Source organism: Barbus barbus (genome assembly GCF_936440315.1).
Source record: "Barbus barbus genome assembly, chromosome: 15".
Taxonomy (NCBI): domain Eukaryota; kingdom Metazoa; phylum Chordata; class Actinopteri; order Cypriniformes; family Cyprinidae; genus Barbus; species Barbus barbus.
The window spans coordinates 4,088,705-4,108,241 of NC_136743.1; the positions used below are offsets into that span (position 1 = coordinate 4,088,705).

A 19,537-nucleotide genomic window follows, 5' to 3' on the forward strand; every position below is an offset into this window, starting at 1 on the left:
TCCTTTCCCTTGATGGACTTTCATTGATCTGATCTGATGTAGTGAAGGTGGTGAACCTTCACTACAGAAGTGGAGCAGAAGTCAGTGTCTTTATTTGAATGTTCAAGTGTTGCTTCTGTACTTGTGTGTTGTTGTGGTTCATTCTTTTATTTTTTTCTCAGAAGTTCAGTACAATCATTACAGAAAACCGTGAAGCCACAGCGCTTTTAAACTGTACTTAAAGAAACACTGTATATTTAAGTATATGTATGTATAGGTATATTATTTATTTATTTGGACTTGTCATATTTTTGAGGCAATATAAGAGACTGTGGATGTTAGTTTTTTTTTAAATCTCAGACTCAGATATAATGTTTCCACATTTCTCTGCTATTCACTTTTTGAAATCCATATTTGAAAACATGGTCAGTTTAGATTTAGTACAGACATAAGTTATTTTGTTAATCATATTTGCTTGTTCAAAATTATTTTATACCAACCCCCATGAACCCTTACCTCAGTTGGAAAAATGAATGAACACTAATAAAAACTAAAATTTAAGCTAAGTTACACATAGTATTTTAAGTTGATCATTTTCACGCTTCTACTAATATTTTGTTCAGTGTTTGCGGGTTCACTAAGAGAGGGACTAAAACCATGAAGTGTGAGGTTACTGACTGCAAACTGGCTACTTTGCTCACTCGCTAATGCTTATGTGGTTTCAGGTGATGTTTCTGCTCTTCCTCTGAAACATGAGGAAACAGAGACACTGTGAGAAGTGACCAGATCCTCTCATGTACATGCACTCTGCTATAGACATGATTTACCCTCTGATTCTCCCTGGTATTATACTTTGCATCTCAGGTAAAAAAAAAATTATAATACTCTCTAATTAGCATTTTTAAATTGTTTTAAAATGTTAAAATGTTTTAACTTGAATATTTAAAACAGTTTAATGTGAATTCTTTAGGCTATTAATTCTTCAGTATAGCTCTTTTTCCATAATGTGCAGTTTATGCATGGTTAAGTTTTTTCCCCTACGCTTAATCTTGTCTGCAGATGATGCTGGAAATAATGCACTGAAAATCGGAGTGAAATCTGGATCACCTGGCATTTTTCCATGTCTGTATGATAAAAAAACATAAACAAAACAGCAAATGCTGGTGTAAGGGGTCACATTGGATCTCTTTCAGTATATAATATACTGCAAGAGATCCAATATACTGCAAGAGATCCTGATGACTGGACTGAGACTGACTGATTCGGGCTGGTACTTCTGCTCTGTAGGAGATCTGCAGGCTCCTGTTCAACTCACAGTCACTGAACCCAAAAGAGGTAAGATTACGAACTAATTTAGCCTTAAAAATGAGTTAATTCTCTATGCACGCAAACTACCCTTATTTTTTTTTCTCCTTTCAAGCATTTACAACTACTCCAGCAGATACACCATCTCACGCTGAGGCAGACATGTAGGTGTAAACTTACTTGACGATTTAAAAAAATCAATCCCCATTACTTTTCTTGCAAGAACATTTTAATGTGACCCCTAAAGACAACCAACACTCTTAACAAAATGGTGCTAAATTGCCTTAAAAGTGGGTCATTGGCTCATAATCATTGGTGGAACCACTTTAAGTGCTTTAGCTCCTATCTTTAAAGATGCTATACGGGATATTTGTGAAATGTAGAACCATACACAAAAAAAAAAAAAAAAAAAGGTTCTTCAACGGTACTTGAGCGGTATTTTGGGGAGGTTGATCACAACTACTCCAGCAGATATACCATCTCACTCTGGTTGAGGTGCTATATAGCACCTCTGCCGTACATAAAGAAGCGATTAAGCCTGCCTTTAAGTTTTCTCTTCTGTTTTGGTACCTGCCATTAAGTTTTCTCTTCTATCTCTAGCCAGAAGAGCATTGCAGTAGTCCAGTCTAGAAACAACAAGGGCCTGGACAAGAAGTTGCGCAACATGCTCTGTCAGAAAGAGCCTGATCTTTCTGATGTTGTGTAATGCAAACCTGCAGGATCGAGCAGTCTTTGCAATGTGCTCTTTGAAGGTCAGCTGGTCATCAAAGATTACACCAAGATTTCTGACCGAAGTTGATGGGGTAATCATTGATGAGCCTAACTGAATCGTGAAGTCATGCTGTAGAGTGGCAGGGAAGACAAGAAGCTCCGTCTTTGCCAGGTTGAGCTGTAGGTGATGTTCTTTCATCCATGCCGAGATGTCCGCCAGGCAGCCTGAGATCCGTGCAGCTACCGTTGGGTCATCTGGTTGAAAAGAGAGATAGAGCTGTGTGTCATCGGCGTAGCAGTGATAGGAGAAGCCATGTGCATGTATGATGGGACCCAGAGATGCAGTGTATGTGGAGAAGAGGAGGGGTACAAGAACCGATCCCTGAGGAACTCCAGTGACCAGTTGATGTGGTTTGGATACCTCCCCTCCCCAGGCCACCCTGAAGGATCTACCGGTGAGATAGGATTCAAACCAGCGAAGTGGAATCCCAGTGATGCCCAGTGATGAGAGGGTAGACAGGAGCATCTGATGATTGACAGTGTCAAAAGCAGCAGAAAGATCCAGCAGAATGAGGACTGACGATTTGGAATCAGCCTTTGCAGTTCGCAGGGCTTCAGTGACTGAGAGTTGCGCAGTCTCTGTTGAATGGCCACTATATAATGTGTGTGTGTAAAAATGATTACATTTAAAGAATAGAGTTGAAATATTTAATTTTAATATGTTCAATGCCTACTGAGCAGCAGAAACTCATCAAATTTGGCTTTTTTTCAGACTGTCTTGTTGTACATGTGTGCCATGTTTTGTGAAGATCAGGCATTGCATTCTCAAGATTAGTCATTATGGGTCACACTCAAAAATATATCAGCCTATTTCTCTACATCTGGTGCAGTGGATTTCTCAAATAGGGCTCGCTGCAGTCCACAAGATCCAGGGGGCGTGATTGGATCCACATCTAGGGGGCTGGTAGGTTTAGGGATCAGGGGGTGGAGATGGGTAGGTTTAGGTATATGTAAGGTGAGGAGTTGAATCTGGATCCAACCATGCCCCCATTTGCTTGTGCTATCTATGTGTGTGTGTGTGTGTGTGTGTGTGGGGGGGGGGGCTGGCTTTTGAAGGAATGAGTGTGACTTTATTGAGAAAATTGGATTGTGTTTCTGAAAAACAAAAGCATGGAAAGGCAAAGTTGGAGGAAGGTCATCTATGTATGTTATCTGTTATGCAAATGACTACTATTTGCATTTGTCATTATTTATTTTGCTTGTTGAATTGCTTTGGATTTGAACCTTGGACATGTTTACATGCCTTGTTAATACTAATCCACGTCTTCATATTTGGACACACTGAATGATTTTTATTTGCAGCTCAAAACTTATGTATATTCTGTCTAGATTTTATGCATAAAGCACATGAACAGACATACAATATATAAATATACAATATATAAAAATATATTGATTGTTGCTTTATGTTATGAATGAAGGGTCACTAAGCTAATTAGTCATGTCTTTGTTTCGTACAGTTATGATACCTTGTATATTTTTGTGCATATTTAGACAAATACTCATGTGTCAAACCATTACTGCAATAAGGATATGATCAAACAGTTGTGAGCACACGGTTGGTCTGTAAGGTCTTTGCTGACTTCAGTTTTCATTACAGCAGTGAATACAGTAACAGGAACTGCTTATTTCTCTCTGGCAGGAAGTGAAATGTTCATTTTAGGTTCTGTCTTTTACTCACTCTGACCTTCACATGGCTCGCCCTCAGATTCTCTTTGGTGTTTTACTTTACATCGCAGGTAAGACACAGAACATACATTCTACCCCAAAACATGGTTTTACATTTGTTTGATAAACTACCTTGTTTTTCTGCTGTTGTTTCTTTGTGTATTTTGTTGGATTAGCTTCCTAAGGACACAACAGGGTCATTAAATAAAACTGTTTGTTGAATATATTCCAATTAAGAGTGTGGTTCAGTTTATATCTGTTTATATTATCAGCTGTGTAAAGCTTCAATGCAAAGAAAATCTGCTTCAAATTCACATGAATGAGGAACCTTTCAATAGCTTTTATTAATGACTCAGTAACCACAAGATTGCAACACTGATTCTTGCCATATGGGAAAAATGTGTCCTATACATTTACCTGCAATTATCATTGTTATTATTATTAATTTAACAGCAATATCGTTTAAAAATAAATCAGGGAATATTTGATAAATAAACCTTTATTATTATTATTTTAGTGTTTCAGTCTGTTCTTACTGAAGATCAGATTCTTTCATGTTTACATATCACAAATGATATCATTTTTTACAGAAAGTTTGAAAATGTTGTTTTACAAAAGATTGACAAAATAAACATTCTATTTACAAAATAATCAGAATTTTGGTGGTGATGAGGTGTGTATGTGTGTGTGTGTGTGTGTGTGTGGGTTGCAGGAACTTTGAGTATGAAGACAGTAGATCATGTAACTGTGAGAGAAGGAGGAACCATTACAATCCCTTGTCTGTATGATAATCAGCATAAACCAAACTTAAAATACTGGTGCAAAGGGTATTTTTGGCATTCTTGCAAAATTATAGCCCATGGAAATGCTACAGGGAAATGGACAATAACTGATTATCCAGCACACAATATTTTTACTGTGGAACTCAACAATCCAACGTCTTCAGACTCTGGATTTTACTGGTGCGCTGTGGAGATAGGCTCTCATACAAAACCAGATGACAGAAAACATCTGTATGTAACTGTTAAAAAAAGTAAGTACTTTTTTTTTTTTGGTGCATTAACATTATTTTCGAAATTTCCACTATATTGTTTTAATATAAAATGTTTAACTCAAAGTTTTTGCTGTCTGTGTTCAGCTCCTGATGTGTTTGCGGTGAGCAGCAGAGTATCTGGACGTGAAGGTGATGAGATCAGAGTTCAGTGTATCTACAGTTCTGGATATCAGAATAAAGTCAAACAGTGGTGCAGACTTAAAGATCAGAGCTGTTACACAGTGGGGAGGACTGACACATCCCAGAATTCATCAGTCCAGATCAGTGATGATGATGGGGGAAGATCCTTCACTGTGCTGATGACTGGACTGAGACTGACTGATTCTGGCTGGTACTTCTGCTCTGTAGGAGATCTGCAGGCTCCGGTGATCCTTGTTCAGAGGGAAAATAAAAATAAAAGTATGTGTAAGTCCAGTTATACTTTACAAAAGCATTTATTTATATTTGACGTATATATAAAAAAAAAATAAAAAAAAAATAAAAATATATATATATATATATATATATATATATATATAATTTTTATTTATTTTATTTATTTATTTATTTTTAATTTTTTTAATCATCTTTTGCTTCTTTGTCTTCTGAACTCAGCTGAAAGTGATGATGTTGGTCTATTTCCGTAAGTAAATCTTGAATTTATCAAGTCAGATAATCAGGGATAACAGTAAACATAATCTCATATTTAGTTCGATGTAAATATATTTTGCCACCTACTGATTAAAAAGCAAGTTTTCTTAATTAGGTTTATATTCACATTTTAAACCAATTAAACTATTCAATTTTTAATAACAGCTCCGTCTGCAGTAACACAATAGCAAGCAATGATACGGAGGACAGCAACTGCTCTCTTGAAGACTCTTCTGAGCAGATGGACTGGCTTTTTCTCCTCCTCTATACTGCTGTGCCGCTGCTTCTGTTACTGATGCTGGTTTTAGTAATCTGGAGGCTAATACAAAAACACAGTCAGTTCTAACACTTATATTCCATTCAAAGCACTATTCCACTGCTAATGCCTCAAATCCAATTTCACAGGAGCTATTGTACTGTCGCATTACATTACCTTGGTGAAAACTACCCATGAATATCACTTATTTTTTTCTCATTTGTATATTATTTTGAATAGAGGAACTTTTTTAGGTTTCTTGTGGTTTTGTAATACGATTCTTCCTGTTTTAAGATGGGGCTTTGTCCAAACGAGGACCAGACGTCTGCTCTGTGGTATGTGTTTAGGCCTTAAGATGTCTACGTCAGACTAAAGACCCGTTCTCACCACGGAAGAAAACGTTCTTATTCTATGAGAATACATGTTCTATGAGAATAAGTTCACACCACAATTACAAAGATAACAACACAGAGGAATCACTTTCAGAATAATAAAAACATTGACAGCCAATCAGAATCCACTGGACTTTAAAGAGTGTTCACAATGTTGCCAAGTCCGGAGTTTCAGTGTGGAATTGGGCTCCTTTTAGACTCCTTGTCACGGGTTAAAGCTATCTCTCAAGGACGAATTCGTCGGAGGGGAAAACCTAGGAAAAAATATGATTAGGCTAGTTTTGATTGCCATTATCAATTGGGTGGATTTTTCCCCCGCAGACCTGGCAGTCCTTAACTGCAGAACGTTATTGTCTGTTGGTGTGAACGTTAATATAGTTATTGTTCTTGGTGTTAACGGGCCTGTGCACTGTATAACACTCATTCCATTGTGTTATCTCTCTTCTTTCAAAGGCAGAATGTCCAACGACTGTCGCGTATGACACCGTGGTCTTCAAGAAAGCAGAAGATCGTGAACAAAACCAGGTCTCCATTGTAAGTTTTGCATTGCTGATAATATTAATGCACATAAATGATAGCCTATATTTCCTTATGCAAGACTATGATGTAATCTGTTTGATTTTATGATATTATCTACATTATGAAATGCATAATGTAGTGGCCTCGATGCTTTAAATCACTGACTTATTGAAATTCATCTCACTCTGTCTTGTGTTTTATTAAATCATTCTCAGAGCTGACCTCCTGAACGAGAGGAAGTGATCTACAGCACTCCGAAACTTCACTAATAACAGATGATATCTGGCCATTCGCTTTATGAATATTACAGTCTGAAGTAATGGCATCTTCGTCTGTTTTACATCATGCACTGTTTCTTGTAAAGCCGCAAAAGATTTAATGTGAGGAAGAAAAAGAGGAACTTATGTGTTGCATACAGGGTCATGGTTATGTCAGATTATTAGTTTCCTTGTTTATTCTTAGTCGATGCGAGAAGCAAAACTCAAAACATCTTTACCACATCAGAGACCGACACAATGAGTTCAGGTCAGTTTACGATTAGTTACAACACTTCAGAGAAACCCAAAAAATACGCCAACTTGAAATCGAATTACTCAATATTTGTCTTTGCATAAAGAACTGATCTTTTTTTATTGAGCTGCTAAATATTTTAGCATTTTTATTGTTGACTGTGTAAGGTTTAGTTCAATCTATACATAAATCCATTTTATTGGATTTGCAATTAAAATATATTAAATGTTAATAAAACTGTCTACATGTCTCTCATTCAAGATAATATTACTTTCTCTCTGTGTGTGTGTGTGTGTGTGTGTGTGTGTGTGTGTGCTTGTGCATAGGCTATAGGGAAAGTCGTGGCCTAATGGTTAGAGAGTCGGACTCATAATCCAAAGGTTGCGGGTTCGAGTCTCCGGCCGGCAGGGATTGTAGGTGGGGGGGAGTGAATGTCCAGCGCTCTCTCCACCATCAATACCACGACTGAGGTGCCCTTGAGCAAGGCACCGAACCCCCAACTGCTCCCCGGGCGCTGCAGCATAAATGGCTGCCCACTGCTCCGGGTGTGTGTTCACAGTGTGTGTGTGTGTTCACTGCTGTGTGTGTGCACTTTGGATGGGTTAAATGCAGAGCACAAAGTATGGGTCGCCATACTTGGCCGTATGTCACGCCACTTATACATACAGTAACCATAAAACAAACTCTGTTCCTTGCAATAAAATTCACTGAAACTTTCACTTTTTTTTTTTACTTCAGTTAGTTGCAAAGTCAACCTTTCTGTACTAAAATAACTCAAACTAAAACTGAAATAACAATTAATGGAAACTATACAGACATTTAAAACTGATTAAAAAAAAATTACAAAAAAACAACAAAATGACTCAAATTGAACTAAAAACAAAAAATCTAAAACTAAAATATTAATATAAATCTATAATAGTATCTCTACTATAATACACTTTTACTATTTTCCTTTGACACAGCAAACCTCAAATAAAGGCATAATTTATTTGGATAAAATAGGTTGATATTTGATAGACATTTGACAGAAATTCACAAACTATTGTATTGTTGAGCAGAAGCTTAACACCTTGAGATGTTCCCACAAGCTGAAATGAATGCTTTTATATAGTTTACCCTGATGTGTTCACTACTCAATAGTAGAAAGAAACTGGCATATCTAATAACTTACAAAAGCTAGCTGTGAATGTAGAGTCCTGTTTGTTTATTCACAGTGTTATTCCAACAGAGGTCAAGAGGAGAGCAAACGAGCTTCAGATGGGAAATAGATGCGACTACTTCATTTGTATCCAGGCTGTAGTGAACAAACCTCCCACCCGCTTTTGGTTCTTGTTTACAGCAGGTTTCATTCTTTTCTCCTGCCTGCCGTTCACACATAAATACACACAGGAATGCATCGGAAAAGAAAGGATATTTGAAATATGTAGACAGCATTTGCAAGAAGAAAGACATTAAGCTATTCACACTGCCTGACACATAACGCTGGACACAGGGACGTCCCGACAAATGTCCTTTGCTGTTGTCCTCAGTCCCTGTCCAAGAGGTCAAACCCTCAGCCTGGATCACTTCATTTCACAGTAACAAAAAGTATCAGTTTTTGGTAGTTTCATGTAACCTCTTCTTTCAAAGGTAGGTAACAACTCTCATTCCATAAGAATTTGCTTTCAGCAAAAAACCTGCACTGTTAATGAAGGAATAGTTCATGCAAAAATGAAAATTCAGTCATTTATTGTTCAAAACAGAGGCTGCAATAAATGATCATAATGGTCATAGTGAGTATTGAATATTGGGTTGTTGAAACATTTTTAGCCCTCACAACTACATCATTTTTTTTTTATTAAATTTGGGGTTGTTTTTTAACGAAGGGCTCACAGGGCTCACCATGGCTGTATTTATTTTATAAACAATGCAGTAAAGACATAATATTGTGAGTTATTATTATAATTTAAAATAACTGTGTTATTAGAATATATTTTAAAATGTAATTTATTCCTGTTATGCAAAGCTGAATTTTCAGCATCATTACTCCAGGCTTCAGTGTCATATTATTCTTCAGAAATCATTAGAAATTATTTATATATATTATAAATGTTGAAAACAGCTTCATATTTTTGTGAAAACCGTGATGCATTGTTTTTTTCAGGATTCTTTGAAGTATAGAAAATTTAAAAGAACAGCATTAATTTGAAATGGAAATCTATTGTAATATTATAAATGTCTTCACTGACCTCAAACTTTTCAATGCTAGCCTACATCCAATCAATAATTTCACTGGACTACTCTTGGAAACACTTTTTTCACTCTCCGTTTCCTCACTTGCATTTTCTTCCTGATCTATTTTTGCAGTCGTGCTTTACAACTATCTTTTCTCTCCTTTCCCTAGCACCCCTATCGCTGTAGAAAAATGCAATATTTTTTCTGTCAACATGTTTTAAAAATTATTCCAATTACAAAAAAAAATTACATAATTTTCCAAACCCATATGCTTTAACTTTTCCTCTGTGCAACACAAATGAAAACTAGTTAAATATGCAGAATGGAAAATGGAATATGTTTTTTCAAATAACCTTAAAATGTATCCCAGTGCTTTCAAAAAAAAAAAATCTCCATTTGTGATTCTACAGAACAAAACAATTATGCAAACAATGCAAATGGTAACAATTTTTGGATGAACTATTCCCTAAAAGCTGCTGTGTGCAATCCCAGAGATGATTATAACTAGCCATTTGTAAGTTGATTTCCCCAAAGAGAGTAAACACCGATGTTTGTAACATTTCTCTGCTTGTTTGAGCCGCACAATATACACGCTTAAAAAAATAAAGGTTCCCAGTGGTGTTTTTTTTGTAGCAATGCAACTGAAGAAACCGTTTTGGGTTCCCAGAATCAACCTTTCAGTGATTAGTTCTTAAAAGAACAATTTTCTCTTTATGTAAAGAACATTCAAATACTTTGTGGAATGAAAATGTTCCATGATTGTTAAAGGTTCTTAATGGAACCATAGATGCCAGTAAAGAATCTTTAAACTTCCCATTGCACAAAAGGTTCTATATAGTGGAAAAAAGGTTCTTTAGATTATTCAAATGCTCTTCACACCAAGAAAATGTTTTATTTTATAAAACTGTTCACTGACAGGTTTTTGGGGCAACCAAAAATGGTTCTTCTTTGGTATCACTTTTATTTTTAAGTGTAGCAACACTGACTCAACCACATCCTTGTCTTTCAGGCACTGAAACTACACACCGCAGCTTTAAAATATGTTATTCCTTCGATTATTTTCACCAAAAAATGCATTTGTGCTCTCAGAACAAAAGGAAATTCAGCAGGATAACATCCGATGGCAAGAACCTTGAAGTATATCCAGGGATCCAGTTCAGCAGTGGATCTCATAAGCGATCTGCGTGTCAAACAGCAAGCTCTGGTTCATGAACAACCCTTCAGGATCAAGCGGAGGTCCTTCTCCTCCTTCTGCAGGAGCCCTGCGGGGTCCGATCCCCATGGCCCGGCCTGGGGTCAGCATGCACTCACCGGCCTTTAGTGTCGACCCCTGTTGATTGCAGGACGACGGGGGAGGCAGCACTGGTTTGGCACGGTTTAACACATACATCTCGTGGCCGCGTTCGTCCCGATACTCTTCAAGTTGAGCGAACGTGGTGGGACCATCAGAGTAGTCGTTGACGTAGAGGATGCTTTCCTCTTTGCTAGCGCCGTATCCACCTTCCTCTTTCTGCCGTTGGCGGTGGCGACTGTAAATCATGCAGAGAAGCAACAACGCAGTCAATGCCAAAAGAGAGATTCCCACCGCGATGGCCGTCTGGGTCGCGGTTCCCAGTGCATTGAAGTCCATGCTTTCAAGCTCGTAAATCGGCTCCTGGCTCACATCCACCGAAGAAGGATGATAGTAAGACGAGGAATGCAGTCGAGGCCAGATTTCCGAGCGGGACAAAGACGAAGACATGTTCACCGACAGGTGAAAAGTCACCCGAGCCACTCCGCCGGGATTCCAGGCCTCGCATTCGTAGCGTCCGGCATGCGCCACCGTGACGTTGCTGAGAAACAGCATCCCGCTTCCCGTGTCGGGATCAAAGCTTTCCCGGTCGCCTCCATCGTCGGTTCCTCCTCGGACTGGCCCACGACTTGCCAGCCCTCCTTTTCCACCAGGCCTGGCCGTCACTAATCTCCCTCCGGTCTTGGCATCTCCGTCCATCCCAACCTCCTGCACCAGACCTCTGGGAGACAGCTGGGCTTTTCCATGGGAGGCTTTCCTCCAGGTGACTTGTGGCTGCGGGTATCCGGACGCCTGGCAGGACACACGGAGACTCTCCCCTAAACGCACCGTCAGGTGGCTGGGCTCCAGCTGCACTATGGGTGGGATGCAAATGAGGCTGTTTGCGGGAACCTCGACCAGACTGAGATGGGAGAGGCGTGGAGGTTCGGCGCACAGCATCCGGCGCTCGGCTGAGCTTAATAGCCTCTGACCCTCTTCGTTTATCCAACCGCGCAGCCAGTGCAGAGCGCAGTCGCAGCGCCACGGGTTATCTGTAAAAGCAAATGCAATATGAGCCTTTATTAAATATTTATTCAAACAGAGTTGTTGTGCAAAAATATTTGAGAAAAAGTAAAGCTGGTCTGACATCTAAATGCCATGTCACTGTGGTACGTTTGCAGGCCATGCAACTCATATAACACTGGACTGTTTTATAATAAAAGTTTGGATCATGAATATTAATTAGTTTATTTAACCTGGCAGAGCTACCGACGGAAACATCTCTTAATTAATATTTATAAAACAATCTCACATGTGCTTTTCTTAAGAGAAAAATCTTAAAAATTAATTATTTGATCAAAAAAGCAGTAAAAAGAGCGATATTGTGATATTATAAAAATTTTAAAAAGCTGTTATTTGAATAGCGTTTAAAACGTAATTTATTGCTGTGATGCAAAGCTGAGCATCATTACTCCAGTCTTCAGTGTCACGTGATCCTTCAGAAAAAAAATCTGATATGCTGATTTGCTACTCAAGAAACATCTCTTATTATTATCAGTGTTGAAAACAGTTGTGCTCCATCATATTTTTGTGGAATTGTGATTTATTTATTTTTTTCAGATTTTCTCAATGAGTGTAAAGTTCAAAAGAAAAGCATTTATGTGAAATAGAAATCCTTTGTAACCTTGTTACAAAATTTGTAACATGTCTTTACTGTCATTTTTGATCAATTGAATGCAGAATGCTGAATAAATGCATGAATTTACTGATAAAAAATCTTACTGACCCCAAATGGTAGTGTTATTTCCGATTTTTTTGTGGTATTGGCTAATATGAAAGCCTTACCTGTGACCCTCAGCACCTGCAGGCTGACGAGGGGTTTGAGTGAAGCGGGACTCAGGGTTATCAGGTTGTTCCTGCTCAGGTCTAGAAGAGCCAGAGAGGACAGACCCACCAGAGCTTGATCTCCCAGCACCTCCACCGCATTCTCCTGCAGATGCAGCTCCTGCAACCGCTGCAATCAGCATTACATCACGATTATTACTACAGGCATGACCGTAGCTATCATAAAAACACACTTTGTAAAGCAATCTAGCATTATGCAGAGTCATCTATTTTCAGTTCAGTGTCTCTATCGAATTAGCACATTGCTGAAAAAGCCCCTATTAATTTAGCACTTTTGTGAGTTTTTGTACTGCTTTTCTGTGGCTTCTGCTTCCCTTCTACTCTCATGAAACGTGCACACTTTGGCGTAATATTATGTAAAGGCTGTGCAAATATTTGGAACATTCTAAAAAATAATTTTAGTGAGGCAGCAATATTATGGTTTTAGTATTTCAAAAATTCTCACAATGTTATGAAGATACGTTCTAATTTACTTTGAACTCAACGCACCTTCTATAGTGGCAATTGGAAACGGCAACAAATATTAGGCCTATTTCTGTGTTAACATTTATCCCAAAAGCAAAATAAAAATCCATGACAGTGTTTTTATGACTTTACAAACGAGAAACAAATTAACCATGGTTTTATTGTAGTAAAAGTGTAGTAACCATGGATTTTTGGCTTATTGATTACCTTTTGTATAACCACAGTTTTACTACAAATGCCATGGTTAAACTATGATTGGTGTATCAAAACCATGGTTTAACTATAGTAACCATGTTTTTATTTGTGGTAAAACCATGGTTAATTTTCAAAAGGGTAGCCTAGAGATTGATTATGTTGGTCAGAAGAGAGAAAGACTCAGATTTGCTTTTCCCCCCTCAGCCAATGTGTACACTCAAGCAGTGTGATGTAGCCTAAATGAACATTAATTAATAGGATTGCTACCTGCCTGTCAACCTATGTGTTTGCATACCAGCCAATAGCGAGAGTTTGGGGCGGGGCTACTGTAGCAGACTGAGCCAGAGGGTGTTTAACCAGTGTGTAAAAGATATTAAGATTCCCTTACAGAAGTCAAAATGTGAAACTTGGTAAACACTGACAGAGGTTTTTACAAGATGAAGGATTTGGATGAAATGTTTCGTTTCAATTGATGTGACGAACTTGGGGAGTTTCTTCTCGACAGGTAAGCTAAGTATTCCTAATATGTTGGACCGTTTATTGAAAAGCAGCCTGTTTTTTACCTTGAGACATGCTTTCATTAATATGCTTTATACTTGTATTTCTGCAAGGTGGCACTAGTAGCACAGAAACCGCCTAGCCTACCTTTAAAATAGTACTTATAGTCAATTACGTTTCCATTGCAAAAATCACTTATTTCTCTGTACAGTTTCATTTTGGAAGTAACTTTTTTTATGTAATCAGGATCTCTTGAATACCCTTTTTTGTCCATTATATGGAGCTTACACTGGTTGAACCTTTATGGCCAATCTTTAAATTAATATTTTAGTCACATTAATGCTCCTATAACATATTGTTAAAAAAAAATGTAAAACATTTGAAAAATGGTGCAGACAGTCGTTCCACCTGCAGTCCGCGGAAGGTGTAGTCCTCGAGTCTGGTGATCTGGTTTCCTGCGAGGTAGAGGATGCGCAGGTGGTCCAGGCCGCGGAACACGTCAGCTGTGATCAGGTGGATGCGGTTTCCGTTGAGCGCCAGCTCCAGAAGCAGACCCAGGTTCCTGAAGGCCCCGGCCTCCAGACTGGAGATGCTGTTATTCTGCAGGTAGAGGTAGTGCAGCTGCCCGAGGTCAGATAGATCCCGCTGACGGATCTGTCCAATGGCATTGTCCTGCAGAAAGATGGTCTGGACAGGACACAGATTCCGTGGCAAAACATTAGTACATTATTCTTTCCTTTATTTTACAAGGAATTGTCCCATTGAGATATAAATCTCTTCTAGCAGGGAGTCTTGGCCAAAATGGCAGCACAGAGAGTTTCACATACAGATTAGACACACATAGAACAAGAAAAATAGTAAAGAATAAAAAAATATCATCCAACATCATAAGAAATTGTACATATCATTATTATTATTAATTCTGTCATTAATAATGAAATTAATAATAAATTATATTAATAGTGGAATTATAATAATATTTTTTTTTTATTTTTGTTGTAGTCTAATGATCATTTAAATTATAAATTATCATTATTGTACATATTATTATTATTATTATTGTTAATTCTGTTGTCATTAATAGTAATATTATAGTAAGATTAATAGTAGAATCATTATTTTTATGTTTAATTGTAGTCTGATAATTATTTAAATTCTATTAATAATGGAATTATTATTATGTTTTATTGTTGTAGTCTAATGATCATTCAGTTCAAAAACAGAAATAAAACAATAAGTTACTTAAAAAAAACTTTATGAGAATCTGCATCACTTTCATTTTCCAGGTGAATGCAGAGTGAAAGAAGGTTTTCTTTAACATGAAATGGATCAATACGAAGCTTTGGAAGTGTTGCACAATTCTGGATTGACTATCATTGAGCCTTAAACATGCAAACAAATCAATTAGCAGCATCAGAAGGGCATTAATATGCTTTCACAAGAGCAGAACAACTGAGTGGCCTGTCTCCACTCATTTAACTGATGCAACATATTACACTGATTCATTTTCTAATTGATTTCTATCAAGCTATTGTCTGTGATCAAACACGGACCGAGCCGAAGCAAATTTCTTGTGAAGCATAGGTTACACAGGTCAACTGAGCAATTTATGCGAGTTGGCTCATGAATATGCATGAGCTGCAGTAATGTTAGTGATGTGACTGGAGCAGATACAGAAACATGCAAATAGGGTCCACAGGGTGATGCTGGCCATGATTTTCTGAATGATTCCCCAGCATCTGAAGTTATGATCTACGGTTTTAATGTTGGGTTTGCTGTATTGTGGGTCAAGGTGTATACAAACAAAAGAAGATAGTATTTTATTATTTAGGGTGACCAGATGACCAGAATAAAAAAATAAAAAATGGGTCAGGATGGAAAGTAGATCAAGTGTTCCTCTCTTATATGTGGGTGAGTTCAGGTGTGAGCTAGTTTGTTTAATGTAATACTTTTGTTTTCATTTACTAAAGTCTGTAAAGAAAAAAAAAAGAAAATTGTTTACTCATTCACAGTAAGACCAAAAACCTTTACTACAGTAAACAGGGTCAACTTGACTTGATTTCATGTCGACTTTATGACTACTGATCAATCATTCTCAAAACTGCTGAAAATAATATTAAAAAACAAACTATAGTTTTGAATTCAGCCCAGTTTTCTCCCATAAAAGCTAATGTAAATTATTTATGAATTTTTCAAAAGTATTTATACATTTTATAAACTTGATTATTCTGATCATCTTGATGTTTCTCAAAAAAAAAAAAATTGTATAGAAACAATATGACGCCAGTGACCCATTTAAAAAAATATTTTTATTAATTTACATTATATTTCTTTTGACAAAATATTTAATTTGAATGACAAAAATCTATTTAATTTAAATGACGAAAAAGTATATTAAATGTAAATTACCTTTTTCAAAAAAAAATATTTTCATTTTTTTTCATATTGCTTTTAACATTGATAACATCATTTAGCACCAAAAACATTTCTTATGATTTTAATATGTTGTTATTAATTAGCCAACTTATTTCGATTGAAATTACATTCTATTTTAACATTCTATAAAGTTCTATCATTTTTTCCCCATATTGTTTTTAACATTTATAATAACTGTAAACACCAAAAACACACAGAATCGTTCGTGTGATTTAGAGATTTTTTAAAAATTTTGTTATTTATATATTTAATTAGTTATTTCGATTCAAATAATTTAAATTTAGATAATTAGAAAATGTATAAATCGTTTTAAATGTTATAGAAACATTGACACTGGCTTTGACGTTCTGTGATGTTACTGTGTTTTTCCATATTGTCTTTAACATTTATAATAACGATAAATACCAAAAACACATGAAAATCATTCTTATGATCTGAATATTTATTAAAAATTGTATTATTTATATTAAATTACCGATCTTAATTAAAATAATAAAAAATTAGACAAATTTAGTAAATCACTGTAGGAACTATTTTTGATGTTCTGTGAGGTTAGAAACATTTTTAACATTTATAATAACAATAAACAACAAAACACAAAAACAAATATTCGTATTATTTGAATATAATTACTTATATTACTTATTTTTATTAAAATAATTAAAAAAACATTTTATGTTTTTTTTATATATAATATTTTTTTTTTTTTTTTTTTATAATATTTTTTATATTTTATATAAGATTTTTTTGTGAGCAGCTACGATTAAACTTTGGCAGCTGATTTCACATGAGGTCAAAAAAGAAAATGTAGAATTCAAAAATCAGATTTAAATGTTAAATTTCATTTAGATAAAACAAAGACACGTTATCAAGTAAAATTGTAAATAAATAAAAAATATATATTATTACAGTTTGGGAAAACAAATATTTAAAGCATTTTCATTAGTTAAGAAGTATATAATTTCTAATAAGTTGCAAATAAAAAAAATTAAATAATAAGATAACTTTTTTATATAAATGTGAATTGCAAAATGTATTAAATAAACGGTTATGTTACAAAATGATACATTTCACTCTTAAAAATACAATTTTCAAAAATTATGCCTTTTTGCCTCCCTAAAGAAATGTCAGTGCAGGTTTCAGAGAATATATTATATATTTCAGTTTATTTTTTTCTTAGTGTGGCAAATATTTTAAGAACGTTTTTCCACTATAAAGAACCTTCTGTGGGATGAAGAGATTCCATGAATGTTGAAGGTTCTTCTAATGTAGAACCTTTTCTGTGACATGTCAAGGGACATGTTTGTCCCCAATACAGTATTTTGAGAAGACCTACCTACGGACATCCACATGTGTTTGTGCAACTGACCTGTGTCCCGTGTGCAATGCCTTGCGGGATCTCTTTGAGCCCAATGGATCCACATTCGACAGTCAAACTGTAGCAGCGGCACCCAGAAGGACAACCGATAGAAGTCGTGCACAACTGGGCCAACATGAGCACCAACACCGCAGAGAGCTGAGGAGGATTCATCTCAGAAAGAACTGCGAAAACAGGAAAGAGGGAATGATAGAAAAGAGGCGGCAGAACTAGGGCAAAAGAGAGGAAAGAGAAAAGAAGAAAGAGAGAGATGGGTTGCAGTTAAACCAGCAGAATAATTGTTCAAAAGAGAAAGAGAGAGAGACAAAAAGACGGGGCTTGTTGTTAAAGAGTGCATGCACGTGGGAGCTAATCGGATCCGTAACGCATGAGAATCCCGCTTAAGTGGATCGGAAAATTGAATCCTGCCGAGCAGAAAGGGAAGTAAGCATAGAGTCAACATAAGGAGGGGAAAAAAACCCATCTGAATGACGGATAGCTCTCACTCCTGCCTGCCGGTCTCTACAGAACAGTCTCTTAGGAAGAATCTGTGGTGGGCTTTGGTTAATTAAACATGAGGCTTGAGGTGCACATGACTCCAGGATCTCTCTTCTGTTTTGAGAGAATATGAAATACAACACCAAACACTGGCCGGCGCGCACTGCACGCTTCTCCCGGGAGAGCAGATCAAACCCTCAGCCTGCTCCACTCGCTTCATCCATCTCAAATCCCCAGCTTTTCATTAAGACATGGATTATAAGAGTTATGAACAAAGACGTGCATTTTGGCCCCCTGGTCCCAGATTTACAGCATACTGGACTGGATGTGCTTCAGGACCCTATGATTGTATGAACTGCTGGAAATGCGTTAGAAAGTCTACCTTGGTGTAGCTATATATTAATACATATTCGTATTCTGTACATAACACCCAAGATTAATTTAAAAATAATCTTATCTATAGTTTGTGTTTATAAAATTGCATTACATATTAAAACCTGATTATTTAATGGTCTGTACACATATGGTTTTTCGCTTAAGCTCATGAAGGCTGTGTTTATTTGATCAAAAGTACAGTAAAAAAACTGTAAAATAGTGAAATATTATTTCCATTTAAAATAGCTATTTTTGTACTTGAATATATTTTAAAATGTAATTTATTTCTGAATTTTTTTATATCATTGCTCCAGTCTTAAGTGTCACATTATGTTTTATTAATCATTCTAATATGCTGATTTGCTGCTCGAGAATTTTTTTTTATTATTGTCAATTTTGAAAATAATTGTGCCGATTTTTATAGATTACTAAATAAAGTATTTATTTGAGATATAAATTTTATAACAATTAAAAAAAATCTAATTTTAAACATTATATATATATACTTCTGTTTATATGAACAGAAGTATTAATTGGATTTTTAATATATAAAACATATTTTAAATATAGTTATATACAGCAATAATTACAATAATACAACCATTAAATAAATTATTAAAAAACAATAAATAAATCAAATACATAATAAACTGCTTACAATGGCATCTGAGCATCAAATATACTCTGATTGACTGTGACTTTGTTGTTGTGTCACATTTTCACTGTGGACAGTCAAATTACTTGTTGCTAGAAATTTGTGGTGCCTGCTTAGGGCTCAGTGAATTGCATTTCAAACCTGATTTGTGTTTTATTAAACAGAACAACAAGGAAAAACAAGACAGGAAATACTAAACCTCTCTATACCTGCCAGCAATAGCATCCTTTGTGCTTTTTTTCTGAAAGTACAACTCTTTCTTTCTTTGGCTGCTGTATTCTAGATAAATTCTGGATGAAAGAGAGTTTGCCGAGAGCCTGCTGCTTCATCCACACCTCGAGAAATCTCACAAAATGGATCAATACAGAGTTCTGTGTGTGTTTAGCAGTTCTAGGTCGTCTGTCTCAGAGCTTAGAGCCTCACAGATGCCTCTGAAACATGGTAGTGACTGAAAAAGATCAACTCTGAAAGATTTAGAGGGCCAAAGCACAGGGATCAAAAGCGTATCTCAAATGTGGATTTGAGATACGAGTGCATCTAGAGCTCCTAAATAATGTTCACAACTTTAAATATGAAATGACA

At 36.2% G+C, this 19,537-nt stretch overlaps 1 protein-coding gene and 1 pseudogene across 2 annotated transcripts; one reads left to right on the forward strand and one right to left on the reverse strand.

The window, feature by feature from the left end:
- The first annotated feature begins 1,397 nt into the window (after nt 1-1,397).
- LOC306881800 (polymeric immunoglobulin receptor-like) lies at nt 1,398-7,314 on the forward strand. The gene is made up of 9 exons (XM_079436080.1): nt 1,398-1,448; nt 3,698-3,794; nt 4,436-4,756; nt 4,862-5,176; nt 5,372-5,399; nt 5,573-5,742; nt 5,958-5,998; nt 6,509-6,589; nt 6,790-7,314. Exons 2-9 carry the CDS (start codon nt 3,749-3,751, stop codon nt 6,793-6,795), a joined length of 1,008 nt encoding a protein of 335 aa, XP_079292206.1. The 5' UTR covers nt 1,398-1,448; nt 3,698-3,748; the 3' UTR covers nt 6,796-7,314.
- Nucleotides 7,315-10,457: 3,143 nt separating this feature from the next.
- Nucleotides 10,458-17,890, reverse strand: LOC306880870 (leucine-rich repeat-containing protein 24-like; annotated as a pseudogene). The gene is made up of 4 exons: nt 17,440-17,890; nt 14,043-14,321; nt 12,417-12,585; nt 10,458-11,623 (listed from the first exon to the last, which is right to left on the reverse strand). The product of its transcript is annotated as a leucine-rich repeat-containing protein 24-like (transcript).
- Nucleotides 17,891-19,537: the final 1,647 nt, after the last annotated feature.

Bases quoted from the DNA above. Each gene is read 5' to 3' on its own strand.
- LOC306881800 (XM_079436080.1), top strand. From the start codon at position 3,749: ATGGCTCGCCCTCAGATTCTCTTTGGTGTTTTACTTTACATCGCAG. The intron at 3,795-4,435 runs GTAAGACACAGA...TGTGGGTTGCAG, and splicing joins TGTTTTACTTTACATCGCAG to GAACTTTGAGTATGAAGACA. The intron at 5,743-5,957 runs GTCAGTTCTAAC...TCCTGTTTTAAG, and splicing joins GAGGCTAATACAAAAACACA to ATGGGGCTTTGTCCAAACGA.